Raw genomic sequence first — 17,794 nt, forward strand, 5'->3', positions numbered from 1 at the left:
AGAAGCGCTGAGGAACCAATCAGGAAGCTGGAAACAGGCAGAGAGCTGCCCAGGGGGACAGAAGAGCCAGCCATTTAAGGGGAGCTCCACGGGAAGAAAACGGAAAGAAAAATACAGAGCATTCTTCTGGAGCTGAAGACACAAAACCTCCAAGACGGGGCTGTGAAGCCCTAAACAGTGGCTAAGAGGAAAGAGCAAATAATCTACAAAGGACAAGAAAGTGCCTTCAGAATGTTCACCAGCAATGTCAGAGAGAGAAAATTCCACAGGAATGTGATCACAAACCTGGAACTTACACTCAAATTCACATCAAACAGAGAGAGCACATTAAAAGCACTGTGCACACTTTGAAAACCTGGATCGTGTATGCACCATGTAAGAGATGGGGTGAGTCCAGCACAGTGTGTGTGAGGAGCAGCTGTGCTGTGTGTGTGAAAATCAGCATAGTACGTTGTGAGGGGTAGGCGCGGCCTGTGTGTGAACAGCACGGTGCGTGTGAGGATCAGGCGAGCCCTGTGTGTGAAAATCAGCACAGTGAGTGTGAGGATCAGGCGAGCCCTGTGTGTGAAAATCAGCACGGTGAGTGTGAGGATCAGGCGAGCCCTGTGTATGAAAATCAGCAAGGTGTGTGTGAGGGGCAGATGCACCCTGTGTGTGAAAATCAGCACGGTGTGTGTGAGGGGCAGATGCACCCTGTGGTGAAAATCAGCACGGTGTGTGTGAGGGGCAGATGCACCCTGTGTGTGAAAATCAGCACGGTGTGTGTGAGGGGCAGATGCACCCTGTGTGTGAAAATCAGCACGGTGCGTGTGAGGGTCAGGCACGCCGTGTGTGAAATCAGCATGGTGTGTGTGAGGGGCAGACGAGCCCTGTGTGTGAAAATCAGCACGGTGCGTGTGAGGATCAGGGGAGCCCTGTGTGTGAAAATCAGCACGGTGCGTGTGAGGGGCAGACGAGCCCTGTGTGTGAAAATCAGCACGGTGCGTGTGAGGGGCAGGCGAGCCCTGTGTGTGAAATCAGCATGGTGCGTGTGAGGGTCAGGCGAGCCCTGTGTGTGAAATCAGCATGGTGCGTGTGAGGGTCAGGCGAGCCCTGTGTGTGAAAATCAGCACGGTGAGTGTGAGGGGCAGACGAGCCCTGTGTGTGAAAATCAGCACGGTGCGTGTGAGGGGCAGACGAGCCCTGTGTGTGAAATCAGCACGGTGCGTGTGAGGGTCAGGCGAGCCCTGTGTGTGAAAATCAGCACGGTATGTGTGAGGATCAGGCGAGCCCTGTGTGTGAAATCAGCACGGTATGTGTGAGGATCAGGCGAGCCCTGTGTGTGAAAATCAGCACGGTATGTGTGAGGATCAGGCGAGCCCTGTGTGTGAAAATCAGCACGGTGAGTGTGAGGGGCAGACGAGCCCTGTGTGTGAAAATCAGCACGGTGCATGTGAGGGTCAGGCACGCCGTGTGTGAAAATCAGCAGAGTGCATGTGAGGGTCAGGCGAGCCCTGTGTGTGAAATCAGCACGGTATGTGTGAGGGTCAGGCGAGCCCTGTGTGTGAAAATCAGCACGGTGTGTGTGAGGGGCAGGCGAGCCCTGTGTGTGAAAATCAGCACAGTGCGTGTGAGGGGCAGACGAGCCCTGTGTGTGAAAATCAGCACGGTATGTGTGAGGGTCAGGCGAGCCCTGTGTGTGAAATCAGCACGGTATGTGTGAGGATCAGGCGAGCCCTGTGTGTGAAAATCAGCATAGTGTGTGTGACGGTCAGGCGAGCCCTGTGTGTGAAAATCAGCACGGTGAGTGTGAGGATCAGGCGAGCCCTGTGTGTGAAAATCAGCACGGTGTGTGTGAGGGTCAGGCGAGCCCTGTGTGTGAAAATCAGCACGGTGTGTGTGAGGGGCAGGCGAGCCCTGTGTGTGAAAATCAGCACGGTGCGGGTGAGGGTCAGACACGCCGTGTGTGAAATCAGCACGGTGTGTGTGAGGGTCAGGCGAGCCCTGTGTGTGAAAATCAGCACGGTGTGTGTGAGGGGCAGATGCACCCTGTGTGTGAAAATCAGCACGGTGTGTGTGAGGATCAGGCGAGCCCTGTGTGTGAAAATCAGCACGGTGTGTGTGAGGGGCAGGCGAGCCCTGTGTGTGAAAATCAGCACAGTGCGTGTGAGGGGCAGGCGAGCCCTGTGTGTGAAAATCAGCACGGTGCGTGTGAGGATCAGGTGAGCCCTGTGTGTGAAATCAGCACGGTGTGTGTGAGGGTCAGGTGAGCCCTGTGTGTGAAATCAGCACGGTGTGTGTGAGGGGCAGACGAGCCCTGTGTGTGAAAATCAGCACGGTGCGTGTGAGGGTCAGGCGAGCCCTGTGTGTGAAATCAGCACGGTGCGTGTGAGGGTCAGGCACGCCGTGTGTGAAAATCAGCACGGTGCGTGTGAGGGTCAGGCGAGCCCTGTGTGTGAAATCAGCACGGTGCATGTGAGGGTCAGGCACGCCGTGTGTGAAAATCAGCACGGTGCGTGTGAGGGTCAGGCGAGCCCTGTGTGTGAAAATCAGCACGGTGAGTGTGAGGATCAGGCGAGCCCTGTGTGTGAAAATCAGCACGGTGTGTGTGAGGGTCAGGCGAGCCCTGTGTGTGAAAATCAGCACGGTGAGTGTGAGGGTCAGGCGAGCCCTGTGTGTGAAAATCAGCACGGTGTGTGTGAGGGGCAGATGCACCCTGTGTGTGAAAATATGCACGGTGTGTGTGAGGATCAGGCGAGCCCTGTGTGTGAAAATCAGCACGGTGTGTGTGAGGGGCAGGCGAGCCCTGTGTGTGAAAATCAGCACGGTGCGTGTGAGGGTCAGGCGAGCCCTGTGTGTGAAATCAGCACGGTGCGTGTGAGGGTCAGGCGAGCCCTGTGTGTGAAAATCAGCACGGTGCGTGTGAGGGTCAGGCGAGCCCTGTGTGTGAAATCAGCACGGTGCGTGTGAGGGTCAGGCACGCCGTGTGTGAAAATCAGCACGGTGCGTGTGAGGGTCAGGCGAGCCCTGTGTGTGAAATCAGCACGGTGCATGTGAGGGTCAGGCACGCCGTGTGTGAAAATCAGCACAGTGCGTGTGAGGGTCAGGCGAGCCCTGTGTGTGAAAATCAGCACGGTGAGTGTGAGGATCAGGCGAGCCCTGTGTGTGAAAATCAGCACGGTGAGTGTGAGGATCAGGCGAGCCCTGTGTGTGAAAATCAGCACGGTGCGTGTGAGGGGCAGGCGAGCCCTGTGTGTGAAAATCAGCACGGTGCGGGTGAGGGTCAGGCACGCCGTGTGTGAAATCAGCACGGTGTGTGTGAGGGTCAGGCGAGCCCTGTGTGTGAAAATCAGCACGGTGTGTGTGAGGGTCAGGCGAGCCCTGTGTGTGAAAATCAGCACGGTGTGTGTGAGGGGCAGGCGAGCCCTGTGTGTGAAAATCAGCACGGTGTGTGTGAGGGTCAGGCGCGCCCTGTGTGTGAAAATCAGCATAGTGTGTGTGAGGGGCAGATGCACCCTGTGTGTGAAAATCAGCACGGTGTGTGTGAGGATCAGGCGAGCCCTGTGTGTGAAAATCAGCACGGTGTGTGTGAGGGGCAGGCGAGCCCTGTGTGTGAAAATCAGCACGGTGCGTGTGAGGGGCAGGCGAGCCCTGTGTGTGAAAATCAGCACGGTGTGTGTGAGGGTCAGGCGCGCCCTGTGTGTGAAAATCAGCATAGTGTGTGTGAGGGGCAGATGCACCCTGTGTGTGAAAATCAGCACGGTGTGTGTGAGGATCAGGCGAGCCCTGTGTGTGAAAATCAGCACGGTGTGTGTGAGGGGCAGGCGAGCCCTGTGTGTGAAAATCAGCACGGTGCGTGTGAGGAGCAGGCGAGCCCTGTGTGTGAAAATCAGCACGGTGCGTGTGAGGGTCAGGCGAGCCCTGTGTGTGAAATCAGCACGGTGCATGTGAGGGTCAGGCACGCCGTGTGTGAAAATCAGCACGGTGCGTGTGAGGGTCAGGCGAGCCCTGTGTGTGAAATCAGCACGGTGTGTGTGAGGGGCAGACGAGCCCTGTGTGTGAAAATCAGCACGGTGCGTGTGAGGGTCAGGCGAGCCCTGTGTGTGAAAATCAGCACGGTGCGTGTGAGGGTCAGGCGAGCCCTGTGTGTGAAATCAGCACGGTGCGTGTGAGGGTCAGGCGAGCCCTGTGTGTGAAAATCAGCACGGTGCGTGTGAGGGGCAGGCGAGCCCTGTGTGTGAAAATCAGCACGGTGCGGGTGAGGGTCAGGCACGCCGTGTGTGAAATCAGCACGGTGTGTGTGAGGGTCAGGCGAGCCCTGTGTGTGAAAATCAGCACGGTGTGTGTGAGGGTCAGGCGAGCCCTGTGTGTGAAAATCAGCACGGTGTGTGTGAGGGGCAGGCGAGCCCTGTGTGTGAAAATCAGCACGGTGTGTGTGAGGGTCAGGCGCGCCCTGTGTGTGAAAATCAGCATAGTGTGTGTGAGGGGCAGATGCACCCTGTGTGTGAAAATCAGCACGGTGTGTGTGAGGATCAGGCGAGCCCTGTGTGTGAAAATCAGCACGGTGTGTGTGAGGGGCAGGCGAGCCCTGTGTGTGAAAATCAGCACGGTGCGTGTGAGGGGCAGGCGAGCCCTGTGTGTGAAAATCAGCACGGTGCGTGTGAGGGTCAGGCGAGCCCTGTGTGTGAAATCAGCACGGTGCATGTGAGGGTCAGGCACGCCGTGTGTGAAAATCAGCACGGTGCGTGTGAGGGTCAGGCGAGCCCTGTGTGTGAAATCAGCACGGTGTGTGTGAGGGGCAGACGAGCCCTGTGTGTGAAAATCAGCATGGTGCGTGTGAGGGTCAGGCGAGCCCTGTGTGTGAAATCAGCACGGTGCGTGTGAGGGTCAGGCGAGCCCTGTGTGTGAAAATCAGCATAGTGTGTGTGAGGGGCAGGCGAGCCCTGTGTGTGAAATCAGCACGGTGTGTGTGAGGGTCAGGCACGCCATGTGTGAAAATCAGCACGGTGTGTGTGAGGGTCAGGCGAGCCCTGTGTGTGAAATCAGCACAGTGCATGTGAGGGTCAGGCACGCCGTGTGTGAAAATCAGCACGGTGCGTGTGAGGGTCAGGCGAGCCCTGTGTGTGAAAATCAGCACGGTGAGTGTGAGGATCAGGCGAGCCCTGTGTGTGAAAATCAGCACGGTGTGTGTGAGGGTCAGGCGAGCCCTGTGTGTGAAAATCAGCACGGTGTGTGTGAGGGGCAGGCGAGCCCTGTGTGTGAAAATCAGCACGGTGTGTGTGAGGGGCAGGCGAGCCCTGTGTGTGAAAATCAGCACGGTGTGTGTGAGGGGCAGGCGAGCCCTGTGTGTGAAAATCAGCACGGTGTGTGTGAGGGGCAGGCGAGCCCTGTGTGTGAAAATCAGCACGGTGCGTGTGAGGGGCAGGCGAGCCCTGTGTGTGAAAATCAGCACGGTGTGTGTGAGGGGCAGGCGAGCCCTGTGTGTGAAAATCAGCACGGTGTGTGTGAGGGGCAGGCGAGCCCTGTGTGTGAAAATCAGCACGGTGCGGGTGAGGGTCAGGCACGCCGTGTGTGAAATCAGCACGGTGTGAGGGTCAGGCGAGCCCTGTGTGTGAAAATCAGCACGGTGTGTGTGAGGGGCAGATGCACCCTGTGTGTGAAAATCAGCACGGTGTGTGTGAGGGGCAGATGCACCCTGTGTGTGAAAATCAGCACGGTGCGTGTGAGGGTCAGGCGAGCCCTGTGTGTGAAATCAGCACGGTGCGTGTGAGGGGCAGGCGAGCCCTGTGTGTGAAAATCAGCACGGTGAGTGTGAGGATCAGGCGAGCCCTGTGTGTGAAAATCAGCACGGTGTGTGTGAGGGTCAGGCGAGCCCTGTGTGTGAAAATCAGCACGGTGTGTGTGAGGGGCAGGCGAGCCCTGTGTGTGAAAATCAGCACGGTGTGTGTGAGGGTCAGGCGAGCCCTGTGTGTGAAAATCAGCACGGTGTGTGTGAGGGGCAGGCGAGCCCTGTGTGTGAAAATCAGCACGGTGTGTGTGAGGGGCAGGCGAGCCCTGTGTGTGAAAATCAGCACGGTGTGTGTGAGGGGCAGGCGAGCCCTGTGTGTGAAAATCAGCACGGTGTGTGTGAGGGGCAGGCGAGCCCTGTGTGTGAAAATCAGCACGGTGCGTGTGAGGGGCAGGCGAGCCCTGTGTGTGAAAATCAGCACGGTGTGTGTGAGGGGCAGGCGAGCCCTGTGTGTGAAAATCAGCACGGTGTGTGTGAGGGGCAGGCGAGCCCTGTGTGTGAAAATCAGCACGGTGCGGGTGAGGGTCAGGCACGCCGTGTGTGAAATCAGCACGGTGTGAGGGTCAGGCGAGCCCTGTGTGTGAAAATCAGCACGGTGTGTGTGAGGGGCAGATGCACCCTGTGTGTGAAAATCAGCACGGTGTGTGTGAGGGGCAGATGCACCCTGTGTGTGAAAATCAGCACGGTGCGTGTGAGGGTCAGGCGAGCCCTGTGTGTGAAATCAGCACGGTGCGTGTGAGGGTCAGGCGAGCCCTGTGTGTGAAAATCAGCATAGTGTGTGTGAGGGGCAGGCGAGCCCTGTGTGTGAAAATCAGCATAGTGTGTGTGAGGGGCAGGCGAGCCCTGTGTGTGAAAATCAGCATAGTGTGTGTGAGGGGCAGGCGAGCCCTGTGTGTGAAAATCAGCAGTGTGTGTGAGGGGCAGGCGAGCCCTGTGTGTGATAATCAGCACAGTGTGTGTGAGGGGCAGGCACACCCTGTGTGTGAAGCGCTCAGGATTCAAGACCCATTCTGCTCTCAAGGTAAGTCTGAGCCCAGCAGCTCAGGGTAGGGAGGGAGACCTGGGCATGTCCAGGTGGCCCTTTGCCCCTCACTTCTGTCACATTCTGGCCCTAACCAAGTTCATTTCTATTCACTTCTCACTGAAACAGAGTGAGTGCTGAGTCTTCCCTAGCTGGAGTGAAAGCCCCAAAGTCCAAAGCAGAAGAGTCAGTGGCCTCCTGGAAAGTGTCTGACATACGTTTCTACAGATGGCAACAGAATCCTGTGAGAAGAGCAAAGCCCCAGAAGGAAGCGAGGCATCACCTGGCATCACTCAGCTCTGTCACTCACGCATGAGGCATCAGCAGCGTCTCCTTTTTGTTTTTTTGTTTGTTTGTTTGAGGCAGGGTCTCACTCTGCTGCCCAAGGTGGAGTGCAGTGGGGTGATCTGGGCTCACTGCAGTCTCTACCTCCCAGGCTTAAGCAATCCTCCCACCTCACGCTCCTGAGTAGCTGGGACTACAGGTGTGCACCACTATGCCCAGTTAATTTTTGCATTTTTTACAAAACTTTGTATTTGAGTTTTGCCACACTGCCCAGGCTGGTCTCAAGCAGTCCACCCGCCTCAGCCTCCCAAAGTGTAGGATAACGGCCGTGAGCCACTGCACCCAGCCCTCTCCTAGCTCCTCACGGGCCCTATCGGATAACCACTGACACTTACTGGCTTCTCCTCAATGCACCAAAGTCCATTTGCCGTTATTAAAACAAAAGAGATGGGAAAAAGGAAACAGCAAGAGAAGACACAAAATTACCAGGCCCACGACGGACTTCGGCATGGTCTTGCGTGCCCTGTGGACCTTGACGTCGGCGCCAGGGGCCGGGGGCTTCCTGTCCTCTGTGTCAGCACTCCCCTCCCCAAGGGTGGCTGGTGGGGCGGCTGGCGTCTGGGGAAAAGCGCTTGGAGTCCTGCCTTTGCCAGCCCCTCCAGGAAGGGTTTTTGCAGCATGGCCAGGCAGCGAAGAGGCCAGAGTGCTGGTAGTCCTCAAGGGCTGGGCCTGCAGGGCCGGCTTATTTAAGATGTATCCGTTGCTGCCGATGACAGAAGTCTGCACAAAGTCATCGGCAGTGACGTGGTTTTGCTTCCCTGCTTCTGAGTCTCTTTCTGAAACCCCGTTTTCCGCTATCCGGGTTAGTGTGTTGGTGCCATCCTGGGGGTTGACCCTTGCGCTGTCCTGAGTGTGTTTTGCAGCATTTGCATGGCTGCTGGCATCACTGTTTTCACAAGACCCGTTGGTCTCACTGTCCGCAGCCATGTGGGCCTCTCCTGCCTGTTTCTCTGCTGAGCCTTCATCGGCAGCCATAGGTGTCTCTGCCAACAGAGGAGAAAGGAGTGTCACTGGCTGCAGGCCCCGCTCTCCACAGCACCACCACAATTTGTTCCCCTCACCATGGCACAAAACCACCACAATGTCCTCCCCCCACCACGACACCACCACAGTGTCCTCCCCCCCACCACGATATCACCACAGTGTCCTCCCCCCACCACGGCATCACCACAATGTCCTCCCCCCCACCACGATATCACCACAGTGTCCTCCCCCCACCATGACATCACCACAATGTCCTCCCCCCACCACGGCATCACCACAATGTCCTCCCCACACCACGGCATCACCACAATGTCCTCCCCCCACCACGACACCACCACAGTGTCCTCCCCCCACCACAATATCACCACAATGTCCTCCCCCCACCACGATATCACCACAGTGTCCTCCCCCCACCATGACACCACCACAATGTCCTCCCCCAACCACAGCACCACCACAATGTCCTCCCCCCACCATGGCACAAAACCACCACAATGTCCTCCCCCCACCACGGCATCACCACAATGTCCTCCCCCCACCATGGCACAAAACCACCACAATGTCCTCCCCCCACCATGGCATCACCACAATGTCCTCCCCCCACCACGACACCACCACAGTGTCCTCCCCCCACCATGGCACAAAACCACCACAATGTCCTACCCCCACCACGACACCACCACAGTGTCCTCCCCCCACCACGACATCACCACAGTGTCCTCCCCCCACCATGACACCACCACAATGTCCTCCCCCCACCATGGCACCACCACAATGTCCTCCCCCCACCATGGCACAAAACCACCACAATGGCCTCCCCCCACCACGGCACAAAACCACCACAATGTCCTCCCCCCACCACGACACCAACACAATGTCCTCCCCCCACCATGACACCACCACAATGCCCTCCCCCCACCACGACATCACCACAATGTCCTCCCCCCACCACAACACCACCACAATGTCCTCCCCCCACCACGACATCACCACAATGTCCTCCCCCCACCACGGTACCACCACAGTGTCCTCCCCACACCATGGCACAAAACCACCACAATGTCCTCCCCCCACCACGGCACCACCACAATGTCCTCCCCCTACCACAACATCACCACAATGTCCTCCCCCCACCACAGCACCACCACAATTTGCTCCCCTCACCGTGGCACAAAACCACCACAATGGCCTCCCCCCACCACGACACCACCACAATGTCCTCCCCCCACCACGACACCACCACAATGTCCTCCCCCCACCACAGGACCACCACAATGTCCTCCCCCCACCACAGGACCACCACAATGTCCTCCCCCCACCACGGCACGACACCACCACAATGTCCTCCCCCCACCACAACACCACCACAATGTCCTCCCCCACCACGACACCACCACAATGTCCTCCCCCCACCACGACATCACCACAATGTCCTCCCACCACCACGACACCACCACAATGTCCTGCTACCACCACGACATCACCACAATGTCCTTCCCCCACCACGATATCACCACAATGTCCTCCCCCCACCACAACATCACCACAATGTCCTCCCACCGTCACGACATCACCACAATGTCCACTACAGTGTCTGACATAAACAGGTAGTGCAGGTGACACCAAAGGGAAAGAGGAATGTGAGGGGCGGAGTGTTCCCACCTGCGTTGACAAAATCATTTACTTAAAAACAGACTCAAGGAGCAAGTAAAACACAAGAGCACAACCCAACTGCTGAATTTGAAATCATGTTACAAAATCAAAGGCATTTCCTTATATCAACATTTCCTAGAAAATGTAAGAAAGAAAGTATCATTCACAGAAGTGGGGAAAACTACAAAGGGTATTAGGAAATTTGCCAAGATTACTCAAAGCCAGTGTGTTGGGGGGGAAAAAAAAGTTAAATAGAGGGCATTTCATGCTCCTAAATGTATGACATTACAAAGCTGTCAAGTCCCCTCAAATTGAATCTATAGGCTGGGTGCAGTGGCTCATGCCTGTAATCCCAGCACTTTGGGAGGCCAAGGAGGGACGATCCCTTGAACCCAGGAGTTCAGGACCCACCTGGGCAACATAGTGAGACTCTGTCTGTACCAAAAATAAAAAAATTAGCCAGGCATGGAGGCGCACACTTGTAGTCCCAGACACTCAGGAGGCTGTGGCAGGAGGATCGCTTGAGCACAGGAGGTGAAGGCTTCAGTGAGCTGACTGCACCACTGCACTCCAGCCCAGGTGACAGATCTCATAAAAAAAAAAAAAAGGCCGGGCGCGGTGGCTCAAGCCTGTAATCCCAGCACTTTGGGAGGCCGAGACGGGCGGATCACGAGGTCAGGAGATCGAGACCATCCTGGCTAACACGGTGAAACCCCGTCTCTACTAAAAATACAAGAAAATTAGCTGGGCGAGGTGGCGGGCGCCTGTAGTCCCAGCTACTCGGGAGGCTGAGGCAGGAGAATGGCGTGAACCCGGGGAGGCGGAGCTTGCAGTGAGCCGAGATCGCGCCACTGCACTCCAGCCTGGGGCACAGAGCAAGACTCCGTCTCAAAAAAAAAAAAAAAATATATATATATATATATATATTTTTATATATATAAATATATATATAAAATATATATTTATATATATAAATATAAAAAAGCAAACTGAATCCAGCTCCCCTCCAACACCAACAACAAAAAAATTTGGTGAGGAGGATTAAACACCATGAACAAGTGGGGATTTAACCCTAGAAATGCAAGGTTGGCTTAATAGCTTAATGAATTAATATGCCAAATATCAATAGAACAAAAGGACAAAACCACATAAGCATCTCATGAGACAGGAAAAAATGAACACCCCTTCATGGTCAAAACACTTAGCAAACAGTTTGCTAAGAAAAGAAAAATCCCTCAACCTGACATAGGGCATCTATGAAAAACCTACAGCTAACATCACACTTAAAGGTGAAACCCTGGACGCTTTCTCCCTAAGATCAGAAACCAGACAAGGATGTCCGGTCTTGCCACTTCTATTCAACCCTGTACTGGAGATTCAAAGTAGGGCCATAAGGAAGAAACACAAATAAAAGGTATACAGATTGGAATGGAAGAAACCAAATGAGCCCTAAAGATGACATAAGCTTTTATACAGAAATTCCCAAGGAAGTATAAATTATTAGAATTAATAAACAAGTTTAGCAAAGTTACAGGATGTAAGATAAATATACAAAAATCAATTTTATTTCTTTTTTTTTTTTAAGATGGAGTCTCGCTCTGTCGCCCAGGCTGGAGAGCAATGGCATGATCTCTGCTCACCACAACCTCCGCCTCCCAGGTTCAAGTGATTCTCCTGCCTCAGCCTCACGAGTAGCTGGGATTACAGGCGCCCGCCACCACGTCAGGCTAATTTTCGTATGTTTAGTAGAGACGGGGTTTCACCATATTGGCCAGGCTGCTCTTGAACTCCTGACCTCAGGTGATACGCCTGCCTCGGCCTCCCAAAGTGCTGAGATTACAGGCAAGAGCCACTGTGCCCAATCAATTGTATTTCTATACAGTATCAACAATCAAAATGAAAAAGAATTTTTAAAACAATTCTATTTAAAATATCACTGAAAAGGCCGGGCGCAGTGGCTCAAGCCTGTAATCCCAGCACTTTGGGAGGCCGAGACGGGCGGATCACGAGGTCAGGAGATCGAGACCATCCTGGCTAATACGGTGAAACCCCGTCTCTACTAAAAAATACAAAAAAACTAGCCGGGCGAGGTGGCGGGCACCTGTAGTCCCAGCTACTCGGGAGGCTGAGGCAGGAAAATGGCGTAAATCCGGGAGGCGGAGCTTGCAGTGATCTGAGATCCGGCCACTGCACTCCAGCCCGCACGACAGAGCCAGACTCAGTCTCAAAAAAAAAAAAAAATAAATAAAATAAAATAAAATAAAATAAAATATCACTGAAAAATATAATACTTATGGGCCAGGCACGGTGGTTCACGCCTGTAATCCCAGCACTTTGGGAGGCCGAAGACAGCAGACCACTTGAGCCCAGGAGTTCAAGACTAGCCTGGGCAACATAGGGAGACAGTGTCTCTTTTTTAAAAAAAAAAAAAAGAAACCCTGGGTGCAGTGGCTCACACCTGTAATCCCAACACTTTGGGAGGCTAAGGCAGGCGGATCACAAGGTCAGGAGATCGGGACCATCCTGGCTAACACCGTGAAATCTCGTCTCTACTAAAAAATATAAAAAATTAGCCGGGCGTGGTGGCAGGTGCCTGTAGTCCCAGCTACTCAGGAGGCTGAGGCAGGAGAATGGTGTGAACCCAGGAGGCGGAGCTTGCAGTGAGCCAAGGTCACGCCACTGCACTCCAGCCTGGGCAACAGAGCGAGATTCTGTCTCAAAAAAAAAAAAAAAAAAATTAGTGTGGTGTGGTGGCTCACACCTATGGTCCCAGCATACTTGGGAGGCTGAGGTGGTAGGACTGCCTGAGCCCAGGAAGATGGAGGTTAGAGTAAGCCATGATCACACTCCAGCCTGGATTACAGAGAGAGACCCTGTCTAAAGAAAAGAAAATCCTACAATAAACTCTCACATTTAAAGCCAACTGATTTTCAACGAGGGTGCAAGAACAATTCAATGGGGAAGAAAAGTATTTTCCATAAATGTCGCTGGGACAACTGATTATCAACTTGCAAAAGAATAAAGTGGGACCCCCACTTCAAACCACAGACAAAAATTAACTCAAAATTGATCGAAAACCTAGATAAAAGAGAGAAAACTCCAAGAAGAAAAAAAAACAAATGTAAATCTTTGTGACCTTCTATTAAGTAATGATTTCTTAGGTGTCAGAACAAAAGCACCAGCAACTGAAAGGAAAAAAAAAAAAAAAAACGGTCAGTTGGACTGCATCAAAATTAAAAATATTTGTACTTCAAAGGACATCATCAAGAAAGGGGAAAGACAAGCCACAGACTGGAAGAAAATATCTGCAAATCCCATGGCTGATAAGGGACTCCTGCTTATATAAAGAACTCTGAAAACTCAACAATAAAAATCAATCCAGGCCAGGCACGGTGGCTCAAGCCTGTAATCCCAGCACTTTGGGAGGCCGAGGCGGGTGGATCACGAGGTCAGGAGATCGAGACTATCCTGGCTAACATGGTGAAACCCCGTCTCTACTAAAAATACAAAAAACTAGCCGGGCGTGGTGGCGGGCGCCTGTAGTCTCAGCTACGTGGGAGGCTGAGGCGGGAGAATGGCGTGAACCCGGGAGGCGGAGCTTGCAGTGAGCCGAGATCACGCCACTGCACTCCAGCCTGGGAGACACAGCGAGACTCCGTCTCAAAAAAATAAAAAAAATAAAAAAATAAAAAAAATAAAAATCAATCCAATTTGAAATCACAGGATCTGAAGAGATATTTCTCCAAAGAAGATCTAAAGGCAGTCAATAAGCACATGAAATGATGCTCAACATCACTGGCCGTCAGGAAAACGCAAACCAAAACCACAAAGAGATGCCACTTCACACCTGCCAGGACAGCCACAGACACTAAGAAATGGTGGCGAGGACGTGGAGAACCTGGAGCCCTTCACAACTGCTGCAGGGAAAGCAAGATGGGGCAGCCACTGTGGGGGTCCAGCAGTTCCCCCAGGGTGCATCAGGCCGTGGCTCAGCGGCAGTGGGTAAGGAAACAGGGCACAGGCAGAGCCTAAAGGGTAATGGAATAACCTGGTGCCTGTGGCATCTGGTGTCATGTAGGAAACAAGTTCCACTAGAAAGGCCAAAGGAGGTGTGACCAGGGAGAGAAGAGGGAAGAGCAGGAGGGCACTGGAGCCAACAGAAGAAACAGTTCAAAGACACAGAAAGGACGGCAACAGGAAGGGGCCAAAGAACAGGAAGAAAACACCCAGTCAGGCTGCAAGAGGTGGATGGCACGGGAGGTGGGGGCCACCCTGGAGGGTCGGCTGGGAGTGGCGGCAGAGGCAGGCAGCGGTCAGAGCAGTGCACAGCCGGTGGGTGGACAAGCACCCACAGGCACAGAGAGGCCGTCTACGGTGAAAGGACACGGCAGGGGCCACAGCCCACAGTCCATGAGGGGCCAGGCCTTGCTCGCTGTCTGGAGAGGTGCAGCCTCCAGCTGCGAGAGCCTTAGGCAAGTCCTGTGCCGGAGCTGCTCCCCCAGCCGCCAGCCTCATGGGTCCAGCCGAACACCGCTCTCCCTTCACTGTGGACAGCACAGCGCGTCTGGCGCCACGTGCCCTCATTTCCTGGGGGCGCTCTCGGTGGTGCAGGCTCTACAACAACATCCGAACCCTGAAGACGAACCCTGAAGACTCACGTGTGCACCACGCCTGACAGAGGGGTGCAGCCCCGCCAACTCCCCTCACCCCAACTCCCCTCCTCCTACCTCCCCTCACCCTGCCTCTCTGCAGACACTTGCTTCCATACCGCTCCCTCCACCTCCTGGTGACCACTGCTGTTCTCCAAGTCTCTGCCATAAAATTGGAGTCATGCAGTTTTGGCCCTTTGGGTCTGGCCTCCTTCACTTAACAAACCGTGCACAAGCTTCATCCACGGTGCGGCGTGAGTCACGCTGTGTGCTCTTCTGGGCTGCTGACCGCTGTCCCACTGTGTGGATGCACCACAATCTGTTCATCCAGCTCCTTATCAACTGAGGACGCCGGAGTGTCTCCGGTTTTGGGTGACGTGAACAATGCTGCTATAAACATTTGTGTGGCCACTCACTTTTAACTTTCTGGGTGTACTTTAAGACAAGGATATGCAGGATTTTTGCTTTTCACACTTTGACAAATGTGTTCCTTTTCCGGCAGAGCTTTTGTGTGTGTCTGTGCAACTGTGTCTATGTAGGAATGGGATATATTAGAAACTACAACATACACCTAGGTAAAGCAAAGAAAGTCAGAAGATGGGGACAAATAGGAAGAACAGCAGGCTTTCTAGTCTGGAGGGAGGCGCTGCTCCTGTCCCTCGGTGCACACCGCCCTCACCTTCTCCCAGCAGCTCGGTTTTCACACAGCAATCCTGCTGAGGCTCCCCCCTCGCCGGAACTGCCTGTTAGAGAGAAACAACAGACGTCAGCCGGGTTCAGCGGGAGGCCGCTTTTCCAAATGGACATCATTTGGAAAAAGTCAAAAAATCTTCGTGACAACATTCACTATGAGCTGCTGGACAGTCACTCCTCCTGCCAGCTGGCTACAGTCGCCTCCAGAAGAACTGACATTCAGAATACAGCCCAGGGAAACTTCTCCTGTATTTCTATTTTTGGAGACAGTTTTTTAACAGTAAGAACACATTCGTGTATTATTTACATAATTAGATATCTGAACTATTTTGGCTCTGTTACAGGAATGTTACAATTTATTTCAAAATGCATTCTGCTGCTGACAATAACTCACATATTTCAAATGTCCAACCTCCTACAAAAAATTATAGAAATAAATCAAGAAAATTCAGTAGGAAACTTAAATCACTAAATGTTTGAGATTGAGCATCTACTATGTAGAGTTGTATATTATACAAGGCCTCTTAAATTTTTTTTTGTTGTTGAGACAGAGTTCACTCTCTTGTCCAGGCTGGAGTACAGTGGCGTGATCTCGGCTCACTGCAACCTCTGCTTCCACAGTTCAAGCGATTCTCAGGCCTCAGCCACCCAAGTAGCTGGGACTACAGGCGCCCGCCACCACGCCCGGCTAATTTTTGTGTTTTCAATAGAGATGGGGGTTTCGCCATGTTGGCCAGGCTGGTCTCAAACTCCTGGTCTCAAGTGATCTGCCCGCCTCGGCCTCCCAAAGTCCTGGGATGAGAGGTACCACCCAAGCACTTGGGTGGTACTTGGACGTAATTTTTTTTTTTAACAAAAAAATCCTTGTCTCCAAGAAGCTTAAGAGTCTGGTTGGAGAAGTGAACATAAACACAAAAAACACTCCTAGCCAGGCCCCTCCTGACACAGAAGCAGGGCCACGGAGTCCATGAGGAGACGGCAGGGAATCTGCCAACGCCCCGCCCACAGCTGGGGGCTTTGGAAGAGGGCTGCTGACTGCTCTGGGCAGTCTGAGAGGCCAGACTGCAAGTGGGAACTGTCAGGCTGACACCCCAGCCTGGTGATGTGATACTGGAGAAACCCCTCTGCTGAGGCCACCGGAAGCTGGAAGTGGGCAGGAAGCCTCGGGGGCAGATAAAACAGCAATAAGTGAGAGAGGCACACCTGGGGCTCCAGGAGTCCACGACCAGACGAGGAGATGCAGAGACCTGCCCAAGGTCACCAGGAGCAGCCAGTCAGACAGCTGCAGGAGGCCAACCACGCCCTGTTTCCATCTTTGACTATCAACAAGTAAAAAGTATAAGAGGTTGCAAAAACCTGGGTGTCCAGCGTCTGGATGAGAAAATGCGTCAACAACAGAGCCTCTCAACAGACGCCTCCTCCCCACAAAGCAGACACCAGGCCAGCCCCTACCTGTGCCCAGATGTGGCTACTGCTTTTCAGGGCTCAGATCCCTGACCTGGGGGCCTCTGGGCTGACTTGGTAACACCTGACTTAACTGCATCACCTTCCCCAGGAGCTGGTCTTAGCAACGGTGCATAGCCCGCCCCATCACAGTAAGGCAGGGAGGCCCAGGTACCCACCTCCCACCCCCGATCTCCCACTGCCAAGCTGGGGCCAGGCAGCCAAGCTGCTCGTGCCAGCCCTCGAACATGCAGGGCACGCTACCTTTCCTGGTCCATCACAGCCGTATGCCAGCCAGCTCAGCCTGCACTCTTCACACCTACCCCAACAGGAGTTCTCCGGGGACCCCTGCAATCCTTCCAGGAGTCCAGGAGGTCAAACCTATTTTCATAATAATACTAGGACCTCAATTTTCTTTTTCACTGTGTTGATATTTGCGCAGACGGTACCCAAGCGGGGGTATCAGCCCCTTAGCATCGACCAGGTCAGGACACCGAAGTGTATACCAGCACCTGAACTCTTGACCACTAGGCACTTGGGGGGCTCGCCTGAGAATGCCCTGGATGAGGCAGTGAGATGGTGGCCTCTGAGCACAGCTCTCCAGTGTTCTACATCAGAGGAAGGGGGCAGGCAGCAGGCCAGGCGCAATGGCTGGGTGGAACTGGAAGCTTTCCTCACTCATAGAGCATCTTCACTTAAAAGAACAACTGGCAAAATCTATGCTACTCAGACTTGGATATGCCACTCAGGCCTGGACATGCCACTCAGGACTGGACATGCCACTCAGATCTGGACCTGCCATTCAGGCCTATACATGCCACTCAGGACTGGACATGCCACTCAGATCTGGACCTGCCACTCAGGCCTGGACTTGCCACTCAGGCCTGTATATGCCACTCAGACCTGGATATGCCACTCAGACCTGGACCTGCCACTCAGGCCTGGATATCTGGCAGACATTTCCACAAAACAGAGTGAGCCTCAAAGAAAACAACCAGTAGTATCTGTTGCCAGTGTTAAAACTCTACCTTTTGAATTTTCGAAACAGACGTAAATGTGTATCCGTCCCTACGAGTTTGAAAGTTTCCCGTAGTTATGACTTTTCTTATTACATGAAAGGTATCATTAGTGACTACGATTTTTGATACCATATAATAAAACGTGTCAACATGGGGAAGATCTTCATAACAAGGTGAGCCAACATTCCCCAAACACCCAGTGCCTAATATTCAAAATCAC

At 53.6% G+C, this 17,794-nt stretch overlaps 1 protein-coding gene across 16 annotated transcripts in view; it reads right to left on the reverse strand.

The window, feature by feature from the left end:
• EHMT1 (euchromatic histone lysine methyltransferase 1) overlaps positions 1-17,794 on the reverse strand; it is a 236,247-nt gene that overhangs the window by 120,967 nt on the left and 97,486 nt on the right. For 11 of the 16 annotated variants that reach the window (XR_012424023.1, XR_012424022.1, XM_074015809.1 and 8 more), the window contains 2 exons: positions 15,099-15,162; positions 7,560-8,116 (listed from right to left, as the gene is read on the reverse strand). Coding sequence is in view for 14 of the 16 variants with exons in the window: in XM_074015809.1 (XP_073871910.1) it covers positions 7,560-8,116; positions 15,099-15,162 (621 nt within the window). In the remaining 2 variants the exon portion in view is untranslated. Of the gene's footprint in view, positions 1-7,559; positions 8,117-14,507; positions 15,163-17,794 lie in introns of all 16 variants that reach the window. The other 5 variants (XM_074015811.1, XM_074015815.1, XM_045372734.3 and 2 more) reach the window with 2 other exon arrangements.

Source organism: Macaca fascicularis, chromosome 15, assembly GCF_037993035.2.
Source record: "Macaca fascicularis isolate 582-1 chromosome 15, T2T-MFA8v1.1".
Lineage (NCBI taxonomy): Eukaryota > Metazoa > Chordata > Mammalia > Primates > Cercopithecidae > Macaca > Macaca fascicularis.